Raw genomic sequence first — 21,659 nt, 5'->3', positions numbered from 1 at the left:
GGAATCATGCCCTCTTCTCAAGGTGCCGCTTAACCTTAATCCCATCAGCAAAGTCCCTTTTGCCATGTACTGTAACATATTTCCATATCTTGAGGAATTAGCATGTGAACTTCTTTGCGGGTAGGGGTGTGCAGTCTTCTGTCCACCAGCAGGCTTCTCATGGCTCGCTCACTTTCAGTCAGAACCTAGAGACCCCGGTACTCTGCCTCCTGCTCCAGGGTTTTCTCCCAGATACCTTACGATCGAACCGAGGTGGGGGCTGACCTTTGTGTTGTCGTCATTGCTTCGGCAGCCAGCACCCCACCATAATTTCCGGGGCGATGCCCCATTTCTGCATACAGCTTTAGAAAGTCCTGGAAGTTATTAGGGTTTGTCATGATTATAACCAAGGGGGTCAGGAGGTTGACCATCCAGGATGGAAGGGTTGTGGGGATTGTGTCGGACAACACAGAGGGCAGCCCCGGCGTGGCTGGGGTCTTCTCCCAGCATGTTTATTAGGCAATAACTAACTGAAGTGGAAAGGATGATGTATATTAAATATCTTAATAGGACACGTTATTTCTACTTCCAGCATGGGCATTAAAGAGATGGCACAAACAAATAAAAATAATTACCATATGTGGTGTTGTTCCTTTACAATGTGCAATTAAACTCACAAACCAGTGACTTTCCTCTTATTGAATTAAGGAGCTCTTTTTCTTCAGATCTATTAATGACATTAACAAACCATTGTTATCTAATCAATGGCATCTTTAATTAAAGACTCCTCTGGACCACTCCAATCACTTCACATTGCAAGTGCATGGGGGCTTCGCATGCACTTTGATTAAAATGAAGGCAATTTTTATTTATGCGTGTCTGTTTGTGGACCAAGGGGGTGTGATGTGGAAGGGCAATAAGGAGCATGGTATGGAGGAATTCTTCCCCCCAAAAAACAGATCATAAAATGGCAATGTGAGGATCCCTCCTGCACTTTTCTTCTTCTCCCTCTCTCTCTTCCTCTCTTCCCTTTGTGGGAGCAATAGCATTATATTCCAACCTAAATGACTTTGTCAAGAAACCATCATGATTTTACTGTGGAGGAAGAAGAGCACAATCTTCAGCTAAAGGTGCATTAACCCTTCTAGGCCATTAAGATACCATTTGATAAATTGCCCCTTTTATTACACCGCATGGCCCTGGTAGCCTGCAAGAATTAATGTGTTTCTGAAAAGGCAGCAATTTACTCCTCTTACACTAGCAGCAAGAGCCCTTTGTGTGTGACTTGGGGAGTACCCTTCCTCCTCAGTAATCCCTGTGCCTGACACAGAGTTAATTAATGCCAGGGCTCCTCAAAGGGATACGCAGGGAACATCAGTGTGACTCTTCCAATAAAAAACTGTAATACTCAAAGCAGCAAACGGGATTCAAATCCATGACTGACTACTGAACAGAAATAGTGACAGGAATAATTGGTTCATTTCCATCCCTCACTATCTAGCAAGGAAAGCCTGACAAAGTGGGCAGGGTCAAAGCTTGTTCAAGGTGGCATAAGCCACCTGCCCACGTGACTGGTCATCATTCATTGATCTAAATCTAACACCAGCTCACCTAGAGTCCTTTGTTGGACTCATACACTCCACCGCTAAAGAATAAATCATAGGCCAGAATGTTAAGAGAAACAGAGGTCGACTCGGGGGAATTGATGCAGGTTGTCCTTGGCATCATTGCAAGGCTCTTTATTTTAATTTATTATTATTTCTTAAGATTACAAAGCATTTATTCTAAAAAGAACTACTCTTCTTATATGTGTCTACAACATCTTTATGGTTCTAGGTTGTTCTCAATCATGAAGACTAGTAGTGAATCAGGGTGGGTTTACTAGACAAAACCCAAATTAGACTAATGGGGTTTCCTTTCTGGGGTAAAGAGTTTGGGGATTAGCAGGCACCTGCTTGTTCACATGCCACTTCACAGACTTATGATATCTTTGTTGGACAGTGAGAAGGGAGGGCACTAGGTCAGCTAAGAGAGTGAAAAACCTGTGTTTGCCAGTCATTTTAGGTGGTGTTCAGATGAACATTTTCTTTAATAAAACTTTCTCTTTGTGATATATGCTGACACTTTTTAATTCATGTTAATTATATTAATTTTGTGTGAGTGTCTGTGTGTGTGTGTGTTTATGAGTTTTTTGCCTAATCCTTTCACCTTTTTCACCCAGCCTGGCAACCCCCTTCTCCTCTGACAGCTGTCATTCTGTTACCTATCTATGAGTCTGTTTCTATTGTTAGTCCATTAGATTCACATGTAAGTGAAATCATATGGTACTTGTTTTTCTCTGACTGGTTTATTTTATTTAGCATAATCCCTTCTAGGTCCATCCATGCTGTCGCAAAGGGTAAGATTTCCTTCTTTTTTTTTTTTGGCCGAATAGTATTCCTTTGTATATCTGTACTACAGCATTTTAATCCACTCATCTACTGATGGAGACTTGGGCTGCTTCCAAATCTTGGTTATTGTAAAGTAACACTATAATGAACATAGAAGTGCCTATTTGCTTTCAAAATAGTGTTTCAGGTTTCTTCAGATAAATTCCCAGAAGTGGGACTGCTGAGTCATAAGGCAGTTCCTTTTTTTTGAGGTAAGTCCATATTACTTACCACAGTGGCTGCACCAATCTGCATTCCCACCAACAGCGCAAGGGGGTTTTCTTTTCTCCATGTCCTCTCCAACACTTGTAGCTTATTGATTTATTGATGATAGCCATTCTGACAGGTGTGAGGTGGTATCTTATTGTGGTTTAATTGGCATTCCTCTGGTGATTGGTGATGTTGAGCATCTTTCCATATGTCTACTGGCCACCTGAATGTCTTCTTTGAGGAAGTGTCTATTCTAAAGTCCTTTGCCTATTTTTTAATTGATTTGTTTGCTTGGTTTGTTTTTGGCATTGAGTTGTGTAAGTTCTTTATAAATTTTGAATATTAATCTATTATCAGATGTATTAGAAAATATGTTCTTCCATTCAGTGGGTTGTCTTTTCATTTTGTTGATGGTGTCCTTTGTTTTTGGTTTGATGTAGTCCCATTCATTTATTTTTCTTTTGTTTCCCTTGCCCAAGGCAATATATCAGAAGAAAATATTTCTAAGAGAAATGTCTGAGATTTTACTGTTTTCTTCTAGGATTTTTATGGTTTCTAGTCTAACCTTTAAGTCTTTCATCCATTTTGAGTTTATTCTTGTGCATGATACAAGAAGGTGGTCTGGTTTCAATTTTTGCATGCGTCTGTTCAATCTTCCCAACACCATTTATTGAATAGACTATCTTTATCCCATTGAGGGCTCTTGATTTTAGAATAAACAGGTAATATGTGTTCTAGCACTGAATCAGTCTTTCCTGAGTCTAGGAATGTGGTAGCAGTCAAAAGGAAAGATCATAAATTCTTTTGCATCATTGGCACAGAACTAAATCAAATTCCATGGACTTTAGCGAGTTTATCTGTGTAATTTACAAAATATGATAGAGAAAGTAGTATTAAAACATAGCATTTATATGGCACTTTATAGTTTGCACAGGGCTTCTCATACATTAAGTCCCTTTATTGTCCTCATCAAAATCCTGGAGTTCATTGAATTATAGACAAAATTTGTAGATGATAGAATTGAGATCTAGAGAAAGGAAATGACTTGCTCAAAGACATTTAGGCTATAAGTGACAAGGCATATTGAAACACAGGCCTTCTGAATCCCTGTGTTCTTATTCTATAAGGTCAACTCACTTCTGATAATTCTTTATTTCTCACATGATGCCAATGACCAAGTCTGCAGTACTTTCCCGACAAGTTACTTACATTATCAGTTCAGTTCAGTGGGCTCCAAGATATGGAGATTCTTACTCAGCTAGGAAGGCACAGAAAACAAAGGCAGGCAGATCATTTGACCCTGTATGAAGCAGGCAGGCTTAGTCTCTGCCCGATATTGTGACATTTTGCTCCACATAGTACTGCTGCCACACGCTGTGGCCAACAGCTTGACATGGGATTTCCATTCAGCCGTTGCCTTTTTTTCTTGGTTATAAATATTACTTTTGCCTATCACTTATTCTTGAATCAATTCTTCTCCTGTCTATTTTCTTGTAAGTCAAAGAGCTGTCTTCATGCCATGGAAAGAAACCTGGAGTTGCTCCCAGAGCTACTATTATCACAACTCTCAGGTGAACTTCAGCTGGCAAATCTCTCTCTACTAATTAACCATCAGTTCCCAAGTCAGAATTCTGGGAATTATCAACTCCTTTATCTCCTTACACACACACCACCACCACCACCATCACCACCACAACCAAGCTTGCTAAGTTCCTTCCCAAGTCGCTCTCAAAACTCCCCACTGACAGCCAACTGAGGATTAGAAAAAGGATTCAAAATACTGACAACTAGAGACAAGGATGTTCAAAAGTAGAGTGACTAAAACATTATACAAATTGAGATACATTCGAGGGTGAAAAGAGGCACTGTTAATGACTGCTAGGCACCAGGAGGCAGATTTTCTCTGTGCTGACAAGGAGGGTATGATAGAGTGAAGACTTGACCTTGGCTAGTGGCAATGGCGATGAAGTAGCAGAGAATACATCTAAAACGTAAACATGCCGAGGTCTTCTGAATCTTAAGCCTCATCAATGCTTACCCTCAGGTAAATTTCAATGTCCCCAGTTTCACTCTTCATTTCACACTCTGTTCTGATTTGCTTGGTTCTAACACATGTGATGGTATTTATTCCTCTGTGCCTTTGCATGTTCTGTTCTCTTTGATTAGAGTGCCTTTTGCTCTGTCTTTCAGTTTTTAAGTCAAGTGTCACTTTTTCTCTGAAACTTCTCTGAGCCTTTGGACAGGGTTCATCCTGGTTAACATTCGTCACCACATGAATCACCATGCAATAGCACTGTTCATCTGAGTAACTGGGTTTGCGTCTGGGACTTCATCTATTATGGTATCAAGTATCTAATTTCCTAGTAATTGCTAACAATCGTGGAACCCCCTATGGCAGCATTGTATTGTCATTCAATAACTTTTCAGTAACATCTAGTTATTAAAATTATTTTTAGGATTCATATTTATTTATTTTGAAACTTTTATCTTACATTTGATTCAAAATCCATCCCTAAGCCCCAGTACCCAGGCACACAGACACAAGATCATGAACACGCATATTAGTACATACACACACAAGGCTCTCGAAGCTTGTTCTGGAGAGGAGGGAGCAGGTTGAGCTTACCCCGATGGCATTGTGATAGGAAGGAGAGAGAAGGAAAACATACATCATCTCCTTCCTTCTTCCTATGGCAAGAGGATCAAGTTCCTTAATGGATTCAGTACCGATGGCTGGTGACTCTAAAAGGCCTCGCTGACAGAGGGTGCAAGGGACTAGACTGCAAACAGTTGCCCCCAAGCATCTGTAGTTCCTCGTGGGTTTCTGTTACATCTGCCAACTGGCCCCCGTCTGATAGCGTCTCGCCCCTGCTCTCTAAGTCTCTCTACCTCACACTGAGGTGGTCCCTGGAAAACCTGGTTTCAGTCTCTCTTATGCAACTCCTGGCCAGGCTTCATCTTCTCTACCTCCTGGGAAGCTGCAAATTAGGAAAGGGCTCTTTGCCCTTCTCTCCTTGGCTTGAGCAGTATGATCTCTCATCTCCACGCCTTTTCTTTTCCTGTTCTCTGAGAGCAAGGAAAAAGCCAATAGATGGATAAACAATGAGAAATTCCTATAGGCGACCCAGATTTTTGAGTAATTCTCTTGGGGTGTTTTTTTTTTTTTTTTTTTTTTTTGGTTTTGGTGAAGGAAGGGACAGTCTTTTTTTTTTCTTTTTAAAAGATTTTATCGGCTGACCAGGCAGTGTCACAGTGGATAGAACATCAGCCTGGGACACAGAAGACCCAAGTTCGAAACCCTGGAGTCTCTGGTGAGTGTGGGCTCATCCAGCTTGAGCGCAGGGTTGCTGGCTTGAGTGTGGGATCATAGACATGACCCCATGTTTGCTGGCTTGAAGCCCAAGGTTGCTGGATTGAGCATGGGGTCACTCGGCTGGAGCCCCCCGGTCAAGGCACTTATGAGAAAGCAATCAATGAACAACTAAGGTGCTGCAACTATGAGTTGATGCTTCTCATCTCTCTCCCTGTCTGTCTGTACCTTTCTGTCCCTCTACTCTCTTGCTAAAAATAAATAATAATAAAAAATAAATAAAGATTATATTAATTAATTTTACAAACAGAGGAGTAGGGGGTGGTGAGAAGTATCAACTCATAGTTGTTTCACTTTAGTTGTTCACTGACTGCTTATTGTATGTGCCTTGGCCAGGCAAGCCCAGGGTTTCGAACCAGCAACCTCAGTGTGCCAGGTGGATGCTTTGTCCACTGCACCACCACAGGTCAGGCCATTTTTCATACCTGTACTCCTGCAAAACACGGCTTCTCTTTTTGTCTCTTCAAGTCCCATTTCTTATATCCATAGGAAAACAGAAGGTGTGGTGTGTGAGTGGGTGGAAAATGCTAGGGCCCATGCTGATGACATGATGCTTCTCAAAAGCTTCTGTAGAGAGGCGGGAGTATTAGCCTTGGATTACAGCTGGGAATATCTGAAACTGAAAAGCTGGGGTACTTTTTAAAAAAAAAATCAGTTCTGAGTTTGTCAATCTCAGGACTACAGAACAAGTGTGCTGTGTCCCACACATCCTCCTGCTCTGTCTGAACAACCTATATCCTCCAACCAGCTCCTCCACCAGAAACAATCAACTTCATGTCAGGGAGCCTATTTTTCTTGGTCCACAGGACCGAATACATTTGGTACTTAGTAGTCATTGATAGAGCTGAGCTCACAATATCAGTTGTGAGAACTGCTCCAGAAGTCCACAACCTCTCTGCAGTGAGAAAATGCAGAGTTTGTCTGTGCTGGGGGCTAGTGGGAGGGAACAGTGCAGAAGTCCTGTACGCTGAAGGAGGCTAATGGATATAGATCAACTCACACGGTTTCAGCCAGGTTTTCTCCCCGTAGCAGTGTCCTGACCCGGTGGCAGGGGAGAGCCAAACGTAGAAACTATTATTTTGAGCTCAAGAGGCAAGGTTTTGACAGAATACTATACTAAGTCCAGTAGCCTGGTGCCAGGGTTTCTTCCCTTCTAAGAAATCAGAGCTCCCAAAATCCCAGGAAAAGTGTATACAATGGCATTTTTTACTGGGATTGGAGGTTGTAGAATGACTTCAAATGTCTGCTTGCCATAAAAAGTAGTTTACAAACATATTTGTTTTATTAAAACTTCATTCTCACAACACATTGGCCATATGTATCCATGATTCCTTTTATTCTTCTAGAAATGTGGTTCTCCAAAATAGTCTAAGGACATTCCTGAGAGCTTAAATCCTCTGTTAGGGACGACATGTGAGGAAGCGCGCGCGCGCGTGTGTGTGTGTGTGTGTGTGTGTGTGTGTGTGTGTGTGTGTGTGTTTATAATGTTGTTTCTGTGTGAGTTCTTGCTACCATGAAGGAAAACCCACATGAAGCCACGCCACAGAGTAGCTTACCCTACAGTGTTTAATTGTAAGCCCATTCCTGGGGATGAAACTCTATCTACTCTCTTCCATTTCCCATAGCTACTCTTTTCTGTTATTCTAGTCTTTGGTCTTATCTCCTGCTTTGCTGTTAAAGCCACTGCACCACCAAGGTGCCCTGAAAAAGTTAAAAGTTTCATAACACCGCTGTGTCTACCATCCCAGTCCTTACCCTCAGATATACTCGTTTGATAGGAAAAAGAAAAAAAGTGGTTGAACTATCCCTCTGGGCTGAGCCCAAATTCTAAAATACGTGTCTTTTTGTACATTCTTCAATATGATTACTTACATTTCCAATTCTAGTCTAAGCATTTGGTCAGGAATATCCACATGACAATGTAATTGGAAAAAGAAATGAATGTTTGCCTTTGGTTTCATTTTATTGCTTCTCAGAAGAAAGCTCCATATAATAATTTTCTGGTCCAGTTCTTTCCTCTCCAACCAAGGGGTGGGGAGGGGTGCACACGAGAGTCGGAAAGACTGTGCTACCATCATACCACTTTCTTACTCTTATATTGTGGAGGAATTTCTGATATGAAACGATTGATTTTTTTTGATCCTGTTTAAATACCTTAATTTTATTTTATTTTAAAAATATTAAAACCTGGTTAGAGCACATAAAGAAGTATTGCCCCATGCCAAAAGTTCCTGAAAAAATTAAAAAAAAAAAAAAGACCCAAATGCTTTCTAATTAAGTTTGGGCATAGAGACAGGCTTTTGGGGGATGATTAATGCCAGTTTCCTGCCCTCCAAAGGGGTCTGTAATACAGGAGGCCATGTTTGGCATGAGCTGGCTAATTAAATACCCTTGATCCAGGAGGACCCCAAGAGCTTCTCACCACAAATACTCTGCCCCCTCCACCCCCAATTTCATGCAGTTGCATTTCTGTGAGGCTGTGCTAGTTCCTGTTCACGGGCACCACTTGAAACCCAGCGCTTTGTTCCATGGAAAGTCCTGGAGTAGAGTTGGAAGAGAGCTAATTAAGGCAATATTTTGGCATCAATGACTTCAAACCAGGGGAAAATGCCCGGATTTAACCACTCTTAAAGACTCTTCCCCCAACCGCACCTTATACTATATACTATAAATCCTGGAGCTCGTCTAGTCCTTTATACTTTGCTTTGTCTGGCTAGTTTCTACTGATCTTTTAGATTCAGCACAGGTGACATCTCCTGGAAGCCACCCTCCCTGCCATTCCTTCTGAAGTTTGTCCCAGATTAGGTTAAGGAGTCCTTCTCTGTTTTCCATTGCTTTCTGTGACATTTGCTGGCAGTGTAATTCCACATTGAATCAGAAAGTTATCACTGTCTTCCCAAATCCGGGTCCCTCTCTGTTTGTTTCATGACGTATTTCTACTACTAAGCATAACCCCTGTCCCTCATCAAGCATGCCTTACTGAATTCAAGAATAATATGCCTAATTAAGCCTAAATTGGGCAGTGTGATATAGTTTACAACTACATTATAGGACAGAAAATCTGGCTTTGGTGCTCCATTCTGCTACAGCCTAAATTAAGCAGTCCTAACTTTTCTTGGTCTTAATCTACAAATCAATAAAAATTAGGATAATATGAAGGTTAAAGGCTACACTGTAGATGCTTTATCACATATAAATATATCAATTAGGTTTTCTTATTTATCTTCCAGAGGTTGTTGTATTACTTTGTATCATGCAATCCCACAGTATCCCTGTAAGTTAGAAACCTACTATTGTTTTTCAGATAAGAACACAGTGTTAAAGAGTTTCATTAGGTTACCTAAGGTCACACAGGTAATAGCAGGGAAACTTAGATCTGAACCCAGGGCCTCTGATGCCTGAGATCACACTCTTAGCCACTGACCTCAAATGTTTCCTAACCTGTCTGGTAAGATTCAGCACTGGAGTGAGACTGGCTTCTAACCTTTCTTCTCTCAACTCTATAATATAATCTAACAACAGCAATTGACCCCATGCACTCCTAAGAGAAGTTCAACTTGATCCTGCCTTGCCTATTTCTCTGTGCTCTTACTGAGCTATTCCAGTGGAGGCCTTTTTACAGGGGCCGGGAGTTGGAACAGAGCATCAGAAAGCTGTTTCCTTCAAGTCTCCAACATCAAGGAGAGGTGGCATCTTTTAGTCCATGAGCATCGGAACTGGAGCCAGAGGCTCTGAAGGCAAATCTCAGTGCAGCTGGTGAGGGGCATGCCTTGGAAAGCAGCTTCGCTTCTTGGAACCATTTTATTTTTAGATTTTCCCCCACATCTCTAAAATTGGTATGAAATCCTCCTCTTACTGTGTAGATTAAATGAGTCAAATGTATGTGAGAGCACTTTGCAAAATGACACTAAAACAAAGGCAAGCAGTTATTACTTATCCAAGGATGTATATTCCCCTTCCAGCAAACCATTTCATATGTGTATATGTACGAAAAGTCAACAGAGATCATTTCCTAAGCATTATAACCAACCCAAAGGTCCAGATGGCTAAAAGAGGTTGGAAAAGATGCATTAGGATGATTGTTCAAGTCTGAAAGTGTAGACAGAGCAGGGGCATTGAGGAAGGAAAGTGACACCATGCCACTTACTGGAAGATACAAAGTGGCTCCCCCAAGAGACATTCAGACACCAAACAACTTCACTTAAAACGCAGCAAAATATCAAACTACATCCAGCCATCAGAGACTATTTGAATACAGGGGGTTATTTTAAGTCTGTGATTCATTCCACACAGCCATATCCCTTGGAGTCGGGTACAGAACTCAGATCAATATATCAGTAACAGTACCACTAAGTCATCTCTCTGCTACCCCAGGGGTCAGTGCAGAAAGGAGCAACAGAAATGAAACATCACTAGGAAAATTCAGCAGACCTGAACTCAAGTCCAGCGTAAAGATGTTGCTTGGAAGATCCCACCGTCACTCTTTGTGTGTGGAAGTGACGGAGTCAGCAAATCCAATTCTCACACCTGTGAACTAAGGCGGACGCCATTTCCAGAGGCAAAGCTGAAGGGAACAGCAGCTCCATTCTGGCCCCAGGAACCAGGAGGACGGGCCTTGCTCTGAGCACAGCTTCAGAATGGCAGAAGGGTTTTGTAAAATGAAAATGGATTTTCAAATGGCATTAAGGAGCAAAGGTGACACTAAATGGCCTTCTCCTGATTAATCACAGGATTAAAAGCTGTGAGAATTCAGATCCAAACTGCCTCCTGGCAGAGATGGAAAAAATTCAACCTGAGCTTTAAAAAATACAAAACTCAAACAAACAAAAAACCCAAAACAGAACAACAAAACAATCCAGAAAGACATTTGCTATTTTGAGTGTTTTTGTAAGTAGTTTGGAGCTCCTCAGAAGGGAGAGAAGGTTGCCAAGGAAGCCGATGGGCAGTAGCCCAGGGACTGGCCATTTTCTTCAGACACAGGAGCCCCTGGGAGGTTTCAGCAGCATGAAAAAGATCGTGCGCTTCCTGCAATTTTAATTTATTGTCAGCTTAACAGATTGAAAAATGCACACACCTCACAGATGTGAAGTCTTGGATGAACTGTTTCTGCCCACCTTCTTAGACAGCAGTAATGAAGTCAACCTCAGATTCAGATGGATAAACCACACTGGTGCACATGGAACTTGCAAAAATAGCAGTGGTCCAGGCAGTGACCTCATTAGGCCAAACCTGTCTGTCAAGGTCTGTGGGCTCTGCTGAGTTTTTATATATTTTTTCCTTTATAACTACAGGATGTCCCAAGTGATATTTCCCACATATCTGGGGCCGGTTTTATGTTTGATGTCTTTTTGCACATTCTAGCTCCGACTTCCTCAGAAGAAGCTTCCAGTAAGAGAGAGAGATTGAGGTGAGCTGTGAACCAGGTGGCCATTTCCGCCCTCGGCTGGTGCTCACATGAGGCGGAAGGCACAGGGAATGGGCCTGAGAGGGAGATGCTGAAGAAGGGAGCAGGACGCAGAGGTGAGGGTCTGAGGGAGGACGTGGTTCCAGCAAGGCGCCCTGCCTTCCACCTCACACAGGTTATGCTGCACGATGGGGGTACGGCCTGAGAAACGCATCGTTAGGCGCTTTTGTGCCTGTGCTAGCATCCCTGAGTGCACTTGCGTGCACCTAGATGGTAGGTTTACATGACCGGCAGCCAGGTGGGTTTGTTTCCATCAGCATCGCCACACGCGCCTGAGTGAAGCACTGTGCGGTGACATCCCTCGGGGACGGGAACATTTCAACTCCATTATAATCTGAAGGGACCACTGTTATATACGTGGTCCACTGTTGATCGAAATGTCGCTGGATGGTGCATGACAGTACTTGATTCTCTGAAGGATGATGCGTTTACTAGCGTATGTGTAATTGACCATGACCTCCATTTTAAACAAATATTTCTTATATAAATCAACCAAAAGGATAAAATGAGAGGTGATTCTCAGCCAGAGAACTCCTTTTTTTTTTTTTGTTTTTGTTTTTTAGGTTTGCTTAATTGATATTTTGAATAAGCTCTTCAAACCATTCTGTTCCTTAGTTTCCCCTAATGAAGTGGAGCTATTTAGACATGATCACGTTTTCAGTGGTCGCTGGGCAAGGCTCTCACTCCTCAGGACTGAGGAAAGAACACGCGATCCTGACACAGTCTAGTTCCCATGCTAATCCTCCCGGAGGCTCGCCAGCCACCAGGGAGCAGAGCCTCCCCTCCGTTCCTCTCACACGCGTTAAGTTAAACTCACTGGGCACCAACCAGCCCTTTTACAGAGATAGCTACCAAAATCTGTCCAAACCATCTGTCTCTCTGGCTGTTGTTCCTTTCAGTGTGTTTCCTTCATGTGGTCTTTGCTAACAACAAAAATCTATTCTAAAATAACCAAGATGTTAAGACTGAAAATGCCAGAGGTATATATCCAGTTTCTGAAAGAAATCGCTTTCTAAAGAGGCGTCAGCTTTATCTGGGGCGGTGGAAGGCAACATTTCCACAAATGTTATAGTTGTGTGAAGAAAATAACCAACAACTTTCATTAAAAAGAGTATGTGACAAGATTTGTATTTGCTCATGTAATTGAATTTAATGCTACTGAAATCTGTCAGACCTGAAAGCTATGGAAGCGTAGACCATATGTTCACATGAGAAAAACTGCCGAAGAAATGGTCTCTCCTGCTAATAGCACGTCTTCTGCTGACCTTAAAAGGTCACAGGTCAACCATTCCCTGACTTTTTATAATCCCTAGCACCCAACAGTTCCTCCAGGGCTGATTTTTTTTCTTTTGAGAGTAAGACAAAGGGAGGCAGTCAGTGTTTGTGAGGAAGCCCTGCTTACGGCTTGCTCCCCAACTCACTGTTTTCCATTGCGTGTCTGCTGTCTAGAAGGCAGACTTAGTAGTTCCCTAAAAATGTGTGGCTACTGGTGCTTTCATTCTAGCCACTAGTTTTGCAAGTCACAGATCTTAAAAACCTCAGGTTTTCTGCAGAAGCTCCATCTCATAGTTAAGATGTCATTAATATATATATCATCCTTTTCCGCATCTCACCTGGGTTCACCTTGGTTGATGGACATATAAATCTCCCAAGAATTCTCCTCAGGGATGGCGCCATGTGGGATGAGTAAACTCACTCCTAAAACAGAAAAAGCCAAGAGGTTATTTGCAGATTTTCCAATTATTTTGAAGCACCTCAGCTGGGTATCTTACTGACGCTCGCAAAAAAAAAAAAAGGGGGGGGGCTTCTTCTCACAGCAGTTTGTGCAATCCTGATCCTTGGAAAGTTTGAAGTCCAAGATAATAATGGGGAAACCATTAATTAATTAATCACAGTGACATAAAGAAGGACATATCATGCAACTGTGTATTCAAAGTAATTTTTACTTAGAGTCTTCCTACTAGTTTTAAATTCTCTTTAAAAACCTGGATGTTCTGAACTGGCAAACATATCTGAGAATATGTGAGTTTATCACTATATCAGTTTATCTGTTTCAAAATTTAAAAATGTGTTTCTTTAGCTTGTTTCTGTCCATTCATTTCCTGAAAAGGTATCTGGGATGATGTGCGGGCCGTGTAACATTTTGCGAGAGTCTAGTATAAAACTGTCTTATAAAACTGCATCCTGAAGTAAGTTTAGGGCAGAGATCAGAGGAGTCCTCAAGAAAACTAGAGAAAGAAAAAGCCCGGATGAGCTTGGGAACCTTACCGGTTGTTGCATAGCCACTCTGTGGCCCTATATTTGGAAACATAAGCTAGAAAAGGTCAGGTTTAAAGGTGACTGAAGCATATTCATGTCTGTATCAAATTTAAAAACACTCAACAGCCTTGCTTCAGTAAAATCGTGTAATGCAGGGAGGGAGGGCACAGCACGAGGAATTTGAAATGCCCCCCCCCCCCTCTTGAATGCTGCGAAGTAAATATTTCACTTTGGCCAAGAAAGAAGCATCTCCAGAGGGCAGAGGTTCACTCTAATATAGCTTCTTGTTTATAAAAAGAAATGGAATAGAGACACAGTAAGATCCTTACGAAACAAAGTCTCAAGGCATCCTCTTTGAATAATGCAGCTCTCACCTTTCCTCCTTTCATCGGCACTAATGTAATCACACAGAAAGCTTTCAGGCTGCGATGATAACCGGAAGCCAGAGGAGGAAGGCTCTGGTGATAGCCCTCTATGTGCCTGTTCGCTGCCACGGGATCAAGGAATGTACGACTCATTGCAAAACAAGTTATTGGTGAGTCACATTCACGAGCATTATTCAGTCACGTGCTACTTATCATCAGTATCTTTCACTAGCACTAAGAATGGGGCTCGTTTTAATCTTGCTTCCAGCTTCTTAGCAAGGGGATCCATTCGTATCCAGCACCTTCATGCCACCAGGGGGACCGGGATCGCCATACTCGGGGGGCCTCTGATCAGGCTCCTCCTCTCATGGCGCATCTTTCCTTAAATGTCGCTGCCAGATGAAGTGGCCTCCATTCTCCTTCCCTGAGTTGAGCAGAAGCTGTAACACACAGGCTGCTCATTGCATGTGGATGTCAACTGGGTACATACACCCTAGACCTGGGTATTCTTTCTCTGTCTGACATAGTGCTCTCTCTCTGCCGCCTCTCATTCAGACTATCTAGGCCATTATGACAAGAGACGGTAAGTCACTACTAGTTAGCTATAGAGGCACAGGAGGCTCTTATGAAGCAATAATGCCATCTTAGGCAATGAACCCAAAAGAATAACTTTATATCTCACATTTTCTTTCCTGTTGTTTCCTTTAGTTCGGTAAAATCCACACACAATAAAATGCATGTTTTAAGTGTAAAAATGGATGAGTTTTGATAAATATATAATCATGTAACCACCACAGTCAAGATATAGAGCACTTTCATTGCCACAGAAGTCCCTTCGTGCCCTTAGACATCAGTTCTTTGTGAGTCCAAGTGATCACTTACTTGCTTTCCTATGTGTTGATTAGTTTGCCTATTCTAAACGTTCATATAAATGAAACCATACAGTGCGTAAGGAAAAAAAAAGGTAATAATGGCTTAGTACAGTGGTTGGCAAACCACAGCTCGTGAGCCACATGTGGCTCTTTGGCCCCTTGAGTATGGCTCTTCCACAAAATACCACATGCGGGCGCGCAGGTACCCGCGGGGGTGTCAGTCGATCCTAATTAAGTTAATAACAATGTACCTACCTATATAGTTTAAGTTTAAAAAATTTGGCTCTCAAAAGAAATGTCAAACATTGTACTGTTGATATCTGGCTCTGTTGACTAAAGAGTTTGCCGACCACTGGCTTACTACATCAATAACACAGATCATAATGCCTGACACAGAGCAGGTCTCAAAAAAAACAAACCATGCTTGACCAGGTGGTGGTACAGTGGATGTAGCACTGGCCTTGGGATGCTGAGGACCTGGGTTCAAAGCACTGAGGTTGCTAGCTTGAGTGCGGGCTCATCCAACTTGAGCACGGGCTCACCAGCTTGAGCATGGTGTCACTGCCTTGAGCGTGAGATCATAGACATGACCCCACGGTTACTGGCTTGAGCCCAAAGGTCTTCGGCTTGAAGCCCAAGGTTGCTGAATTGAGCAAGGGGTCACTTGCTCTGCTGGAGCCTCTCACCCCCCCGGTCAAGGCTCATACAAGAAAGCAATCAATGAACAACTAAAGGACTGCAACGAAGAAGTGATGCTTCTCATCTCTCTCCCTTCCTGTCTGTTTGTTCCTGTCTGTCCCCACCTCTCTCTCTCTCTAAAAACAAAACAAAAACCCCCATGAATGTATGAATAAATAGGATTCAAAATTCTGAGTCAACAGGAAAGGCCAGGCTTTGAGAGATGGTATATTCTATATGTCACAACGGCCTGATGGTCAACTCTTAGATCAAATCAGAATAAAGATGTGCGTGGTCTTTCAAGAAAGGGCTGTTTGTAGAGTAGATCTCACATCTCATGCCTTTCAAGTCAGCTTAATTCCCTGTGTTTAGATTGAAACATTATTCATCATATTCCTAAATTCAGCCTGAATCTACAGGATCATTGGAGCTTTACACTATTTCATTTTTCCTTCAATCAGAAAGTATATGATTATCCTTTGAACATACTTCCTTCCTCCAGCCAGACATGCAAATTGTGTATGCATGAGACCGAAGCTAGTCAAACAGAGGCAGGAGCTGTGGCAGGGTGGTAGTGTGGGTGACAAGTTATGTTTTATGAAGGATGAGAGGCACTGTGGGAAGTCTTTATACCTGTGGCCCCCTAGAGAAGTATCCATTTTTAATATGTCATTCACCAGCTATCTCTGATTAAGGAAAAATAGACTCTTTCCCAAATTCCACCTGCTTCCCTGACAGCCTTTTATTTGATATGACAACAGAAACACCTGTCTGAGTTTCCTGTTTCATATTCTGCATAATAAATGACTTCTAGAGCATGGGGACCACCCCAACCTTTTTGAGAAATCACTGCCAGGCCCCACAAAGCACTCTGGGACAGCCGGCGCTAGGATAACTTAATTGTAGTTCCTTGCTTTACAATGTAGCTCCCCAAGGCATATTTTGCATTTATGTTCTGCAAATAACTGCATATGTTTCCCTTTCCACACTTATTTTTCCTTAAATTCATTTCTAGTGGACATCTTCTGTCTTTTTTATTTATTTATTTATTTATTTATTTATTTATTTATTTATTTTTTCATTTTTCTGAAGCTGGAAACAGGGAGAGACAGTCTGACAGACTCCCACATGCGCCCGACCGGGATCCACCCGGCACGCCCACCAGGGGCGACGCTCTGCCCACCAGGGGGCGACGCTCTGCCCACCAGGGGGCGATGCTCTGCCCATCCTGGGGGTCGCCATGTTGCGACCAGAGCCACTCTAGCGCCTAAGGCAGAGGCCACAGAGCCATCCCCAGCGCCCGGGCCATTTTTGCTCCAATGGAGCCTTGGCTGCGGGAGGGGAAGAGAGAGACAGAGAGGAAGGAGGGGGTGGGGGGTGGAGAAGCAAATGGGCGCTTCTCCTGTGTGCCCTGGCCGGGAATCGAACCCGGGGGACATCTTCTGTCTTGTGTGGGGCTTCTTGTTAGGAAATGTTTTCAGAGGAAGTGTTTGGGAATTGGAGACAATGCTATCAAAGACTGTACTTTTCAACACTAGTGCTTCTGAAGTCAGAGGGGAAGAAAAAAAATCTGTTTCATCACTTCATTTCTTTGTCTTTGATGAACATTAAAGAAACATAGTCAGTGAATGGGTTTGTCTTGGCATTCTCCATGTGAGTGTAAACACATAAACACACACAAGTACATACCAACAAATGAGGGTGGGAATGGAAAGGAGACATGTGGGCCAATATTCAACCAGTAACTATTGAGAGCCCACTAAGTGCCAAGCACTGGGTTAGAATGTGGAGATAGGATAAGTGCACAATAACTCACTGTGCAACTTATGTTTCTGATGACTACATTCTACTCTTTTTTGTGTGTGTGTGACAGAGACAGAGAGAGGGACAGATAGGCAGGAAGGGAGAGAGATGAGAAGCATCAATTCTTTGTTGCAGCACCTTAGTTGTTCATTGATTGCTATCTCATATGTGCTTTGACCAGGGGGGCTACAGCAGACTGAGTGACCCCTTGCTCAAGTCAGTGGCCTTGGGCTCAAGGTGATGAACCTTGCTCAAACCAGATGAGCCCGTGCTCAAGCTGGTGACCTTGGGGTTTTGAACCTGGGTTCTCTGTGTCCCATTTCTTTTTTAAAAGAGTACGTTTTTTGTTTTTTTATTTTTTATTCATTTTAGAAAGGAGAGAGAGAGAGAAGGAGGGAGGAGCAGGAAGCATCAACTCCTATATGTGCCTTGACCCAGGCAAGCCCAGGGTTTCGAACCGGCGACCTCAGCATTTCCAGGTCGATGCTTTATCCACTGCGCCACCACAGGTCAGGCCTCTCCGTGTCCCATTTTGATGCTCTATCCACTATGCCACTACCTAGTCAGGCCATCCTACTCTTTTTGAAAGGACAGGATTTGCATATCTGGAAAAAGTTTTCTTTTTCCAGAACCCACACTTTCAGTTCATAAGATTCTTACAAAAATGAAACTTTGTAATTATGGTGACTTACTCAATTTCACATTGGTCTATCAGCCAATGTCACCAGAGAGGGTTGCCTCACACATTGACAATCATATAATGACATGCATATATATTTAAACAAAGATCTTTTCTGTGTCCTAAAACACTGACCAAGGAAAATTGAGAGAATTTGGAAGTTCAGAAAACAAAATCAACATTAGGGCTGCATTCAAGGCCTGCAATGGAGTTTTTTAAGAAAGCAACTGATATAGAAGAACAAGACTATTCATCAAGTTGAAACAAACAGCAGTCGCAAGTCGCTAAGGTAGCAAAGGATCAGTTAGCAGGAATGGTAGCATCAGACTAATCCTATCACAGAGTTCATTTTATAAGATAAAATGTTTCACTTAGAGAGGTAGGCTCGCTCTCCTCTAGAGATAAGGCCGACGAGGCCATGAAGGTCCTGACTCAGTGCTGACCTGTTGTTCCGTAGAACTGGCAGATCTAGGGCACTCTGTTTCCTTGTGGTAGCCAGAAATGATTATGATTCAGAGCACTACCTGTTTCGCTTTGCCTCGAAACCAGAGGTGAGGTTACCCACTTCTGTCATCCAGTTAGGTCTTAGATGGCAACTTTGAAGAGTAATTCATAGAGAGAATGGCATTTTTGAAGTGATCTGGCTGTACACCTTAACTATCCTTGTCAAAACATCCAACCAAAAGGAGGAAAACGTCCTTAAGAACCAAGTGTACTTAGGATATAACCTTAGAACGGTAGTTTTTAGTCAAAAAGGATCCATCATCATTGCTCATCTTCAGGGAACATTACAGCAAGGTCTGTGGATGTTGGCAGCGTTTAATAAGTTAGTTAGAGGAAGTTCAACTCTGAGTGTCATCTCACTAAATTGCCTACTAGTCTATAAACCATGCCCAGCTATAAACATGGTGTTTTCCAGTCAGGTCAAAGCATTGGTTTTCAGTGTTTCCTGATTAGTTTTAGGAAATATATTTCAAAGGGGTTTAAACTCTAGGGACCACCCAAATCTTTTGCACAAATGAGGCGGTCAACTCTAACACAGCCTCCAGTGGACTGTTCCGTTCATGACGGGATGAAGATCGCAAAGGCCAGTCTAGTGTTGGCTCTGGTTCGCTCTGCACTGCCCGTAGACTGCTGGAGCCACAGTGTTTCTAGCTCTGAGAAGGGGATGGCAAGCGTCTGAAAAGTTAATCTGGTGGGACGTAACTGCACAAATACAAAACGTTTAAGTAAATGCTAGAAAATACGCAAACACACACTTACCACCCACCTGTATTTGGCATTACTAAGCGTCCTCCTAAGTGGCCAAAAACACCAGTTGTCCTCAGTTCTGTCCTTGTGGGGAGCGACGACAGATTTTGGAGGTACGGTGTTTTATTTCTGGGATGCATAGTACTGAAGCTGCGGTTGTTTCCATGGGGAAAAGTCCCGGGATGGTTCTTGCCACGGTACTCAGCTCGCTCGGACACTCCCAGCGAAACCATGAATGAGCTCTGAACTTTGACTTTGATGTCTGACAAAGGGTTGAAGAGTGAAGACTCCGTCATGAGTTCCTTGTCCAGAGGGTCTTGTAGACAGATGGGACCACTGTATGTTCGACTCACTGTCAGGTCTGGTTGCATGGAGGAATTCAAGAGCAGGGAGTTACCTGGTAAACAAAGATGGCTCTGTCACCCAGAAACTAAAAGGCATCCCAGTTACCCTTTTCTATCTGCTTCCATTAATGGCAGAGCAGCTTGTGTACTGCCCACAGCCCCTGTCCGAGCCAGGCGTCAGGGACACCCCAAGCATCCAGTGCAGCTGTTAGGCTGGTCCTCAGGGACCAGAGCCTTGGACTCTAGGAATCGGGCTTTCCCAGGCACCTCTCTGTGTGCCACGGACCAAAACCATTCACTTTCCAGAATTCCTTACCCACGATCTTTTGAAAACAAGTATTTTTTGGGCACTCTATCAGGTATTTTTTGTTTATGTGATTTTTTACTGGCAAAGAGAAACTTAAAAAAAAAAGAGAGAGAGAGGAAAAATGTTTTATAATCCAGTTTGGAGCAAAAATAACATCTGTTCATTTTAAATGGCAAGCGATGACAAAGCAGGGTGGCTAGGTACGGTTTATAACCGATGCTGTGTCGGTGCCCACGCATCTCGTGGGAAATTCTGGGCAGCTTCTGGAGCTGGGGGAGGAAATGATGTGTCCTCGGAGCCAAAGGGTCAGGGGACCTCACGCATCGCTCCATGTCCAAGCATCCAATTTGATCTAATAACGCATATGTCACTCTGAGAGAGAAAGGAGGCACCACGCGGGGATAGGGAGAAACATTCTACGTGAAGAACAGCTTAGAATGGTTTCCTTTCTGTCTCACAACCAATGGGGGAAAAAACCCAAACAATCTTTACAGAAACATGAAAAATTGGACTTTCTCATTTGTTGCGGCTTACCATTTTTTTTTTCTAAGCCAAATAGTAAAACAAAATGCTGTGATATTTTCTTGTGATGAAGTAATCTCATTTATTAGTAAATAACAAAATAACCCTCAGTCCCAAACCTCCCACCCATATCAGTCCGTCAATGTGACATCTCAAATTGAAACCCAAACCATATTAAACAATTTTCCTTTCGGGCCTGACAGAAATATTTAAAGCATGATATTGTGAAAATGTTGCAATTCCAGGCCATAGTATATTAGCCTCTATTGTTTTTCCATTTTCATAATTTGTAGCAACCCCAGCAGGAAATCTGTAATCCTGACTTTCCCCACCCCTTGTTCTAATGCTCTGAGAAGCCAGCATCGTAGAGGAAGGGGTTCAAAACGAGATGAGATAACCTCATGGATCTGAAGGCTTCTAGGTGGTGCATTGTTTTCATGTTTGAGACACTTGTACTAAAGACACAGGCGCAGTCAAGGAGCTGTGCTTTTTCACAGAACTGCACTGAACTCTACAGGCACCAGCCTTGCTCCTGTTGATGGTTTTCCCAGGCAAGAAGCGGGACTTAAGATCCATCAAACGTCTCAAAATAACTGGGAACAGGCACTTCCCCTGAGACCTGAAAAATCGTATCCTGGAGTCTCGTAGTTATTTTATCTCAAGGCCTCACCTTCTGAAGCTTAATTTCTGGCTACTCTTAAAAGACACCCCCCCCACCCCCACCCCATCCCTTACTTATGTAAAGCCATGAAGCAAAAAACATTTCCTAGAGTTAGACTAAAGCCTAACTTATGCACTTAAATGGAAAATGTGATTTTACAGGGGTGGACAAAAGTAGGTTTACAGTTGCAGTGCAAACAAACAGCTGGACAATTAACAAATAATACAAGAACAAACACCATTCCTTGTACTTACAATGTAAACTTGCTTTTGCCCATCTCTGGAACAATAGGGACGTATGGTAGAGTCCACAGCTGACTAAAGTTGGCTGCCAACTTGATTCAAATCTGATCAGGGGCAATCACCAGGTCGCCCCCAAGTTTCCCTCTGGAAATCCTTTCTACGAAGTTCCTGGTCGGTTCTAAGTGTACCATCCTATTTAACGTCTCGCTGGCACCTTCCTGGGC

General features: G+C 42.8%; 1 protein-coding gene across 6 annotated transcripts in view; it reads right to left on the bottom strand.

Moving 5' to 3' along the window:
* The window catches only part of UNC5D (unc-5 netrin receptor D), a 524,296-nt gene that overhangs the window by 55,165 nt on the left and 447,472 nt on the right, over positions 1–21,659 (bottom strand). For all 6 annotated transcript variants that reach the window (XM_066380315.1, XM_066380316.1, XM_066380317.1 and 3 more), the window contains 2 exons: positions 19,379–19,756; positions 13,066–13,150 (listed from right to left, as the gene is read on the bottom strand). In XM_066380315.1, the coding sequence (XP_066236412.1) occupies positions 13,066–13,150; positions 19,379–19,756 (463 nt within the window). The remainder of the gene's footprint in view (positions 1–13,065; positions 13,151–19,378; positions 19,757–21,659) is intronic.

The sequence above is a fragment of the Saccopteryx leptura genome, chromosome 4 (genome assembly GCF_036850995.1).
Source record: "Saccopteryx leptura isolate mSacLep1 chromosome 4, mSacLep1_pri_phased_curated, whole genome shotgun sequence".
In the NCBI taxonomy this organism is placed as follows: domain Eukaryota; kingdom Metazoa; phylum Chordata; class Mammalia; order Chiroptera; family Emballonuridae; genus Saccopteryx; species Saccopteryx leptura.
This window is presented reverse-complemented; position numbering and strand designations above follow the sequence as displayed.